Below are 12146 nucleotides of genomic sequence, written 5' to 3' on the forward strand. Positions count from 1 at the left end.
ATTTTGTTATCACCTTGCAAGAGATGGGATATGCTTGGGTGATTACTGGCGCCGTTGCTGTTAACGGGCGGGATATATATTGACAATTTCTATTCGGTCGTTTCGGAACGGAGATCCATTTGTCGTTGAAAATATTTAAACAATTCCAATATAAAAAATTATTTAGTGTTTAGAACATGTATAAATCAATCAAATACAATTATGAAATGTTTATCAATATCTTTATTATTCAAAAAAACGAGTGGTCTTTCAAAATCTTTAACTACTTAAGGTATCATAGGAAAACCGTTGAATTCATCATTTATCTTCTCCAAAGTCCATATTCGAACTAGGAAGAACACTATGTTTAGAATTTGACCTCTAAACAGACCTTAGGTAGCTTGGAACCAATATAAAGTACACTGTCGAGTGGTATAGGAAGAATACTTAATTTCGATATTTACAAATAGAGTGGATAGTGTAAGCTTTATTGAATAAATATCAATATTATGCAATTCTAAATGAAATTTACACAGTTGTCAAAACTCAGTATAAAAAATAACCGTCTCCGCAGCCGCAATATTGTATTTGTACCCTTAGTTCGTTTCATATTGAATTTCATATGATGATATAATTTTCAGGGTCGGAAAATTATGTTCCAAACACTGTTTGCAAATCCTAGTATGCTGATATTATTTGGCGCTTAAACTGTTAAACAAAATTAACTGAGTACTCAAAAACAACTTTTCACTAGTTAGTTTATATCTATGTAAATAATTATATAATATAATTATAGTAAATTTCTCGATAAAAACGAATTCACATAATTTTTCTCTTTTTAAAACATAGTACACAAATATAATGGAATTTAATTTTATTAGAAATCTTTTAATATTCCACAGATTACTATTCTGTTAAATTATTTATTTAATACAATTCTAATAAATTAAAAAAATATTTTTTTTGCGTTTTTTACGATTGTAATTTAATATAAATGCTATGGGCGTTTTAAACTCTTATTCATTTAAAATATGTTTATTTTTCTAAATTTTACATTCAAATAAAAATTCGAAGATTCTCGGTTTTTGAAACTGATTCGATTTACAAAACAGACTTAAAAATGCGTATAAAATTTATAAGAAATACATTTTTATATTAATATTTATAATATATTATATATGTATAAAATATATGTATATTTCTACCTATATTCATAATATTTTTATTAATTATAATTTGATTTAATTTTAGACAACCGAGAAAGAGATATCTGAAGAAAATAAGGACAAAGATGAATCAAAGTGAAGATAAAAAATTAACCTTTTAAATTCTGTAAAGGAAAAGCATTTATTATACATTTACCTACTGCATTAAATAATTGGAGCATTATATATATATATACTGAGTTAGCATAAAATTATAAAAAATATACTCATAAGAAACATTAGTTAAAAGAAAACTTCTGACGATTAAAGATGATTCATAATTTATCAATTTCGTAAAAATTGTATGTTATCCATAATGATCACAAAAAACTTGAAATGGCATTAATATATTTATTTCATAAAAATAATCATAATCGTGTGCAAATATTATATTTTAATTTTTATTTAACCTTAAGGTATTTTATACAATATTTTTATTTTTTTATTGTGTCTTTTTAAATATAATTATTTAGGTATTAATATACATAAACCTTTCTAAATTTCATCTGTAATTTTTAAAACCCATTCCGCACGAACCACATATTTTAAAATGCTCAAACTGCAAAGTTCATTATAAAACATATACGTATAATTAAAATATTTGCAGAATTTTTACATACATGTGTATTGTAACAACACACTAGATCGTTAATAAGTTTTCATACATAAATAGATATAAAGAGTACATATATTTCATCATCACATTACGGACATGTAGATTAATACAAGTTTGTTTATGAAATAAAAATAATAAAGTTATGTTGTAAGATTTTTTATTATAAATATTTGTATTGTAGTTCAGTGTTTTATATAAAAACATATAACAAAAATACACCTTAAATAAAATGATAAATAAAAACAGCTTTCTAATAAACATATTAAAGATTGTTTTAATTTGTTATACGCATTCTATACTGTGCAATTTGGACTAATACTCGGCCTACTTACCTTACCTTGTTTTTACAAATGTCTAAAATTTGCAGATACAGTGTAAGTCAAAACATATTAGACGTAAGTAACATATCACATATTAATCGAATAAAATAAATTTATCATCATAAAGAAAAATTAGATTTCTAAAAATTGAACTCGAATATTTATAATAACCAGTGTTGACAGGTCAGACTTTTTGATGCTAAATTTAGCCTCGGCTTTTTTATCCCTTTTCCGTTTTCTTATTTAGCCATAAAAAGGTTAAAATTATATTATAATTTTAACAGTTACATTAGACAAATTTTTAGATTTCATACATATAGGCGAAACTGAAGCGGTTTTCAAATAAGTCGGAAAATAACCGACTCTTTTTAGATCCTTATGGTCCTGTTATGTTACCCTGTAACGGATCCTGCGAAAAAACATGCCTATAGGACACGTCCGTGTTTGACATTGTATGTATGTCAATATTAGATAGAGCCGCAAGTTCATGTAATATTGGACTTCCTATAAATATTTACCAATGCAGGACAGAGGAAGTGTTCTAGGGTTTCCTTTTTTGACAACTCCGTGCGCACCTAGTTTACTGTATGTACACTTAGTCTCATCCTGGAAATCCCCACCAAATATATAGACCTTCGCTCATCATAGAAAGGCTAGGTTCAATCTAGTTAACCTCTATTTTTATAGCTGTGATTTCAGCCTTATTTGAGCGGGCAATGAACCACCCCGCGTAAGGAAGTTACGCGTTATTACAAAGAATACAATTTAAAATAGCATAATCTGGCTACAGGAGTTCATCTTAAAGAGATACAATCCAGCCTCGCTCCATTCCACAGGTTATCCAAAAGACATTGACATTAGTTTTACCAGATCTTGGTATCAGCCAGCATTATCACACTGAGTGGCGGACCTGGCTTCTTGAGATCTCGCCAGAACACCCCTATCAGCTTTTTACGGCTCATATCGCAGTTTGTATGGGATATGGAGCACTTAGCACTGTGTTCAAACATATTTGAACATTGTTTAAAATCTTATTTTGATGCATGGATTTGATCATAAAAACTATTTGATTAGTTCACTTGAGTTACAAATAAATATTTATCGCTTAGTTTTTTATGACAACTTTTAGTAATGATAACAATGCTAGTACTAAGATGCACATTAATTCTCTTGTTTTTGTAACGCATAGACATTATGAGATATAATTAGAAATAGAGCATATTCTTATCACTAGTGCACTTGAAAATCCACCCTTAAATGGAAATATGAAATTGATAAGATTGAATGTATAAAAAGAGTGCATGAGGTCTTATCTTAGACATAGATTTAATTTGCATTTAATACTTACTGTGAAGTTTGGAGTCAAAGAATAAATAAGAAGTGAAACGCTGTCAAAAAGTACCTAAGTCTACTGTCAGTCGGTACCTAACTCTAAAAATGTATTAGTAGAATTCTCAAGCCAACATAGTTGCAAAAATCAGATTTAAAAATTAAAAAAAAATATTATTTCATTTGAATTTATATTTTAAAAGATTTCTTTAAATATTTTGCAACATAATTTATCTATAAACATTATATATGAACGTATCTTTGCTTTTTAATCTGCAATATTGAAATAATAATTAAGTTAGTTGAAATATTTTTTTCTTGTACCATACGAAAATTTACAACATTGTTCTTTTTTCGTTTTAATTTCAACAACAAAAATTAAATGTCAAATAAATAAAAAAAATATTTTTTTCGTTTGTAAAAAATTAAATCTTTTCGGGCTGTTAAATATATCTAAAGTGTACAAAAAAATAATAAAATATAACGTTAAGTGATAAAAAATATTTTCAAGTTCTATAAGCCACGAATTTTTGCGACAAAGTTTTGAAGTTTGTAGAGAGAGTAAGTTTCTTACATATGTGTTGGAGTTACACAGAACTCGTCTGTGAGAAGAGCGTAACGTTGTTGTTGTAAAAAAATGACAACGTTTCATTTCTTAGTATTCAGTGTTTGGAGTGTTGCCTCACCACATATGATTTTCAGACATGAACAAAAATTTCGCATGTTATTTCCCACTTTCTCATTTCTATAATTAAAATTCCGCAAGAAAAAAACTCAATTATTTTCTGCGTTTATTAAGCTATGTCCGTCTTTTTAAACCTTGTTGTTAAACTACAGATCGAAATTTGAAGATAATTGAATAAAGTTCGGTACATGATCTGTCATTATAATAAGGTAGAAACTTATTAAACATTATTAAATCAGTCCATTATTTTACCTAGAACTCACTCAATTTTGTTAAATTTACAAGTTATTTGACAAAAATAGGCAGAGCTAACTTTAGCATGAGCTTTAAAAATGCTACCAATTTTTGTAAAATAGAACTAATACCCCATTTATTCAACCACGAAATCTAATACTTATGAGATTTCGAGCCAAATCTAATTGATTTTTACTAGATTTCCCATACAAAACAAAATCTACTTCGTAACTATATTTAAATTCTACTCAAAATCTAATAGTTTTTAGCAATGCAAAAAAAAAACAAAAGAAACAAAAAAACTTTATTTGTCAACAAAATTTTATTGATTGAAAAACATGAATGAAAAGTTTTTTTTTTTAAATAGAAGGTAATATTATATTTAAATATCTAATCTTTTTAATATAAGTAAAATGTTAACAAATATCCAATTTTTCCTTCTTATTTTTCACATTAAGCTCCATTTTTCAGAAATGTTCGAAAAATGAAATCTTCCTAAATGCCAAAAATAACAAGTGTAAAAGGTCTAGATTTTTTAAAAGATTTTAAACGAAATCTACTAGATTTCGTGTATGTGTAAATGGAGTATAAGTCACCATACAAAATCCTCTTCAGAAATCTAATTGTCCACAATTCACACACACATATCTTTTAAGTAAACATAAATTTCGTCATGATATTTTGTGAAGATCGGTTCATATATGACCATAGTCCCATGTAAACATTTTTTAATAAATAATATTAATATATTGCAAAAATACATAATTAAAATTGAACTTTATTAACCAAAATCTTAATTCTAAAATAAAAAGTTTAATCTTCCAATCCTTTTTTAATTCTCAGGAATTTATTCAAAGGCTTTCAGTTTGTTTTCATTCATTCGTATACTGAAATCATTCAAGTTTTATTTACATTCCAAATTGAATTACGATATTTTTACTTAATTCAATTTGTATTAGATTAAACGTAATCATCAGGATATAAAGAAATGCTTGCCGATGAAACACAAAATTAGTTTACATTCAACTAAAAAATATATGTTGTCATTCCGAGTGTAATTTCTTTAATTCAAATCAGCTCCAAATTAAATTCACTATTTAAATTCAGTTATTTAAAACTTTATAATATAAAAAAAACTTTATAAGAAAAAACACTTTAACTTGTTTTCTGTGTTTTAAATATCCGTTTGGCATCCCCAGTGTGTATTTACATTAGATCCAATTTAATGAATGATGCCGTGTTATATATTATATTATATACATGTCGAAAAAATATATTCTCCTAATGTACTAAACACTTACATCTACTTATGTATTCGTAAGTATGTATAAATTTCTTTTCAATAAGTAGTCAATATTTATATCTAAAACATCAGTGAGATTGCATGACAAATAATTGGATTTTTTATTTATTTGTAATATTGAATTGGCGTTTAGCACGAATGGTAGTTCAATGAACGTTTACAAAATTCAATAAGTTTTATTTCTGTATACCTTACAATAAATTTAGTTTAAAAGCTTACTCTTAAGAAAACAGTCAGTTCTTTTTGACATAAAAAATTCCAAATACTTATTTAAAAATCATGTCAAATAACTTATTTTTTTTAAGTTTGGCTGATATATTTTCTGTTTATCCGCAAATATTTCAAGAAATAATAGCAGATCAAGAACATTTTGCTCAAATATATTTGCCAAGTGATACCGAATGGCAGGATAAAATGTACTATATGTTACTGGAAGTACAAAAAAATGTAAACGAGGCTCTAGAAAGTGGCAAGTGAGTATACGTAGTATTTATCTTTACAAATCCTTCATAAGGAATTTTCTTTGCAAATTTTAACGTTAGAGATGAAGATGCCAATCATCATTGTACAAAATTACGTTGTAATCTAAATCAGCAATAATGGGATAATTGGCCAGCGCAATAGACCTGACTTTTATTTTATTTGTATAACCTTAGCATCATTATGGTGGCTTTATATTAAATAAATATGATTACCAAGATATCTTACATGGCTTTGATCTGAAATTTTGACATTGTTTATCTGTATTGTATGACCGTTATATTGCATGAAAGTAACCACTTACCTATTAACATACTTTTTAATAACATCTACATATCGTTTTGATTACATAAAAGTACTTTAATAACGTCTTATTAATTATGTTTAAGATAAAAACTTTCTAAATCATTAGTCAACTATATATAAAAGTTGTATTCATATTGACTTTTTATACAACTCTAAGATCATCAAAATTGGATTTTGAAAGCACAGAGGCCAATACAGAATACATAAGTGGCATACATTATATAATAAGCTCGACTTGTGATCTATCATATTGACATAAAATCGTCAATAACTTCGAATTAAACCGAACTTATTGTGGAAATAATTTCGATCTGTAAGCACTCATATACATATATTACTTATCATAAATAGTTTTTTTATTCAGAAAATTCATATTTTGATCTGTGGCAGTTGAAAACATTTAAAGTATTATTTTAGTGTCATGAAGTAGTGCGACTCTCAAAGCCTCATCATCGTGTTAAAGAAACACGGAAATTGTGAATATGTAATTGTGAATCAATTAAGAAATTTGCCTATGTAAAATTTTATAAATTTTAAAAAAAACTTTATCTGAACAATTATTTTTAGCAAAATAAAGCAATTTTTTTTTTGTGAATGTATTGTTAATTTTTTAGGTCAATGAAGTATTTTGCTTTTTTAGGTTTTTTTTTGTAATTTTTTTGCTATTTTACAATTTTGAAAAAAAATCGTTATGTTATACTTTTTTATTCAATAAAGCATTAAATTTTAAATCGGACATAAAACTGATTACTTTTGATTTCATGAGACCAATCCATTTTTATAGTTTAAAAAACTAATTATTGGAATTTATGACAACACCGATTAAAATATCAGTTTAAAAGCTATGAATACAATTGGAAGAAATGTGTTAAACTTTGTTGTTTGAAATATGTTTTTTGGGGACCAAATGGTTTCATGTTATTTATTGGTTATCTGAACTTAAAACGGAATTCTATTATACTAGTTCTTCAAACTATGAGATGAAACATTTATAAAAAAATGTTGTAGGATATAGATTATGATTACAATTTCAGTCTTTTTGAGCTTTTCAATGTTAAAAAATAATAAAAAATTTTATTTTTGGAGCATATATTTTAAATTTTAAGAGCATTTTTTGAGTTTTTTACGGCATATTTAAAGCGCTTAAACACTTTTTTAGAGCATGTTTTCGGTTTCCCTGGTTATTATTATCTACATAATTTGACAAATACACTTCAAAATTCCTTATATTAAGTTCTTGAGGAAGAAATGAAATAGGACTCCAAAATTGTGTAGTGAAAAAAATACCCCAATTTGTGTTTTTTATTTTTGGGCCACTTTTCTTTAAATTTCATTTTCTTTACATTTAATTAAAATGTTAAATTTTTGAAATTATAAAATTTTTCCAAAAAAGCATACAAAAATTTGAGGTAAAATTTAATTTACATATACGAAAAATTGGCTTCAAAAAATAACTCCCCAAAACAAAAATGTAATAACTCCCTAAAAATTTGTTCAGAAAACAAAAACAACGAAATTTGGGGATATAATTAGTTTTTGGCGAATTATATCACATGTAAAATGGGGAGTTATTTCATTATGAAATATATCCTCAAAATTCAAAAATGAAATAAATCCGTAAATATATTTTTGGGGAGTTATTATACCCTACACCACTTAAAGTATACCAATCGGCTTAGAATCATTTTCTGAGTTGATTAAGCTATGTCTGTCCGTCCGTCTGGCTGGCTGTCCATGTAAACCTTGTGCGCAAGCATAGGCCGCAATTTTCAAAATAATTGGATGAAATTGGGGTGATTTTTCTTAAAAAATAGGCGTCATGAAATAACTCCCCAAAACAAAAATGAAATAAGTACTCATTTGGGGACTTATTTCATTAGGAAATAATTCCCAATTTAAAAATGAAAAAAAGCCCCAATGAAATGAAACAACTTTCAAAATTAAAATGAAATAATACCCCATTTTTGTGGATTTTTTATATGAAACAAATCCGTAATTTTAAAATGAAATAAGTTCCCATTTAAAAATAACAAATTATAGAACAAGTCGGTTTTATAGACATTTCTAAGAAAATGTAGTTTGCTCATACTTTCGAGTAGGACTTCAATGTTTAATACATTTCAGTTTAATCGCTTAATAAAAATTCTCTTAATAGACGGCCTGCGGCCGGGCGCAAGGACATTTTTACTCTATGGTATGTCCAACAACGGCTTCGCTTAATAAATATTTCCTAAATAGCCGGCCTACGGCCGGACGCAAGGACTTACCTGTCTATAATATGACCAACATCGGCTTCGCTTAGTAAAGATTTCCTAAATAGTCGGCCTAAGGCTGAACACTCTTGATACAGGGAGAGTGTATTCTTAGCGAAGCCGGTGTCCAATGTACCCCAGAGGATAAAACCCTTGTGACCGGCCGAAGGCCGGCTATCAGAAATATATTATTTTATTTCGTGCGATAACAGTAATATAATGAAATAACTCCCCAAAAATATTTTAGGGATTTATTTAATTTTTGAATTTTGAGGAATTATTTCATAATGAAATAACTCCCCATTTCAAATGTGAAATAATGCTCCAAAAAACGAATTAAATCCCCAAATTTCGTTGTTGTTGCTTTCTGAACAAATTTTTAGGGAGTTATTTCATTTTTGTGTTGGGGAGTTATTTCATGACGCCTAAAAAATGTTAGGGTTATACTTCATAATGAATTTTGACCCCAACATTGGGTCAATTTTTCGTTTTATATTTTGGGGCCATAGTTCGCAGCGCCATTTGGATCACTTTTCATATTATCCTTGGGGCAATATTTCACTTATTTTGGCGTTAATTTTTATTTAAAAATTGGGCCTTTATTTCATAATGCAATATTGCCCTAAAACTAGGGCTACCTTTTCTTTATGTCTTTACATGTTTTTGAAATGTGTTTTTTAACATATTATTGAGAAGTTTTTTCTTAAAAAAAATTATAAATTAAAAAAATATAAAAATAAGGCATATAATAAGATCTAAAAACCTCAAATAATAATAATAATAATAATAATAATAATAATAATAATAATATATGTATATGTGTATGTATATGAAATTTTTTATAAAAAATCTTTTTTTTTTAATTTCGAGTTAAAATAGTAAAATCGTCAAAAAGCTATTTTTGACAATAAAAATCGTCAAAATGAGGATAAATCTGGAACAGTGAACAGTGCACAGTTTGGTAGAATTTTTTGGAAATAAATCTGGCATTTCTAAACGGCTGATCCGATAGGGATAAAATTTGGCGTGAGCGTAACCAAGGAGTATTCGAGTTTAAGTTTTGAAGATGAACCCCTCAGATGCCCCAGGGACGGCGGTGTGGCGGCTCAAAGTAGGGTACCTACGACATGCAAAATTTTTAAACTCGTGCCATTTTTTTGTTTTTCATCCAAATACAAAGATTTTTATATTTTCTCTTGTAATATTCAAGTTATAGGCATTTAAAAATTTAGTAATACAAAATTTACCATACCTTGGTCCGCCTTTTTTTGCATACCGGGCGTAATTTTGGACCAAACGGATACAACAACGGAAGACAACAATAATATACAAAATATTTCAGATCAATATCATTTACAGATCCAAAAATATACGTTTTTCAATTCAAAAAATTTTAGATTTTTGTCGTTTTTTTGCCAAAAATGTGTCTTAACTCTTTTATTAATAAAAAAATTCTTTAAGAACATATCACAATTTTATAGTTTTCTAAAAGGTATCCTATTTTTTTAAAATGTTGTCATTGAATCCTTCCGAATATGACCTATTTTTTATCAAAACATCAACTTTGGGCGACAAAGGGAAAACTGAAAGCAGTTTTGGAAACCTCAATACGATTTCTATTTCCAAAATTATTATTCCCAGCCCTGAAAGAAATGTGGACCCTATGGGCAAAAAAGTAAAAATTCCATTTTTGGGAATTGTGGGATGCCCTTTGACCTTTTCAATTTTCTTATTTGAAATGACAAATTTAACAAGCGTTGAAAATTTCATTGAGTTTTGTTCATAAATAAAGATTTTGTCATATATTACATATTTGTTTAATTTATAAAAGTATGATTTATATAAAAAATTTAATAGGGTCGCAGATATCTACAACAATTTAGTCCACATTTATCCCTTTATAACATTTTTTAGTTAGATATGGAAATTCTCGACCCTTTACAAAAAATTTCAAGCCAATATCTCAATTACATTCAAAAATATGTTCATTTAAACCTGTGTTCTTTAATTTCATCTTTTTCATATTTTAGTATTAAATATAACAGAACATATTTAAATCTTATATTTACCTATTTTCTATTTGTTTGCTTATCCTTATAATTGAAAGATCCCATTATGCTTAAATTTTCAGAAATTTATAACTATTTTTTACCTCAATTTTTTCGACAGATCATTTCGTTCTGTTTCGTTTATGATCATGTAGGTAAAAATATAATTTCGTTTCATTCACTAATAAGAAATATCAATGACTGAATTACAGGTTATAGTAATATAGTTCTAAATGTTAATAGGTAGACAATTCGTAATTTTTTACTTTGGAATACCTGTATCGGAAATGACAAGAATTGGTATATAAGTAAACTTCTCAATGAAGATTACATTAAAGTACGAAGAGTTGTGTTCCGTTTTATGGAGTGTATCTTCAAAAGGGCCAGAAAGAATTGAAGACATTTCAAATTATATAAAAACTACATATAGTAGAAAAGTAGACAAAACAGGCATATCAAAAATTAAAAACTTTTTGATGTAAAAAGTAAGTCTGTGGATGGAAATCAAAAGAAATTTCGATTAAAATTTTGTAGTTGGATGGAAGACTTATGTTCAAGGTAAAAAAAGAGGGTCACACAAAAACTTTTTTCAATATCAAATGATATACATTTAACTGATACATTTAACGAAATGCTGAAAAAGGAAAACCAACCTATGGATACCGTACATATTGCAACTATTCTTCCTAATGTATCACCAAAACGATTTAAGCGAATAGTGGAAAGTATACCATCATCACAATCAATTTTTACTGAAGAGGAAGCAATAGCGCTTATGTTGGAACTGGGTCTAAGTCCAAATAAGTACCAAATATTAAGGAAAGCTCTGTATGAAAAAGGACACAATATATTACCATCATACAATATATTACCATCATACACAATATATTACCATCACCTATTGCTGTTAATGATGTGGAAGCTTGTATTGATATATCATCTTTGCTCGAAAACACAGCATCAAGAATTGTGTCAGACTTTTCAGAAGACCAACTAAGGAAAATTCATAACTGTGATGTTGTCTTAATGTGTAAGTGGGGATGTGACGGTTTATCAGCACTTCCAGAATACAAACAAGCTTGTGGAAGTCGGACATTAGCAGACTACAAAAGTGTATTTATGTCATCATTGGTGCCATTACGAATTCGTTCATATTCCCTTAATCCATCATCGTTAAGCATCGGAAATTCATTTGAAGATATAAGGATCAATACAACTCCGGGTTCAAAAAATTTTTGTAGACCCATTGGATTTGAATATATAAAGGAGTCAAAGAAAACAACAAATGATTTAGTGGAACATTTAAAAGATGAAATAAATGCACTGGAGCCCATTTGCATAAAAATAAAGTAATTCTCTATTAACGTATCATATCAGCTAAGCTTAACA

General features: G+C 27.5%; 1 protein-coding gene across 2 annotated transcripts in view; it reads left to right on the plus strand.

The window, feature by feature from the left end:
- Positions 1-1943, plus strand: part of LOC111687721 (failed axon connections) — a 38733-nt gene extending 36790 nt beyond the window's left edge. For both annotated transcript variants that reach the window (XM_023450192.2, XM_023450193.2), the window contains exon 5: positions 1231-1943. In XM_023450192.2, the coding sequence (XP_023305960.2) occupies positions 1231-1284 (54 nt within the window). In that variant the 3' untranslated portion in view covers positions 1285-1943. The remainder of the gene's footprint in view (positions 1-1230) is intronic.
- Positions 1944-12146: the final 10203 nt, after the last annotated feature.

Source organism: Lucilia cuprina, chromosome 5, assembly GCF_022045245.1.
Source record: "Lucilia cuprina isolate Lc7/37 chromosome 5, ASM2204524v1, whole genome shotgun sequence".
NCBI lineage: Eukaryota > Metazoa > Arthropoda > Insecta > Diptera > Calliphoridae > Lucilia > Lucilia cuprina.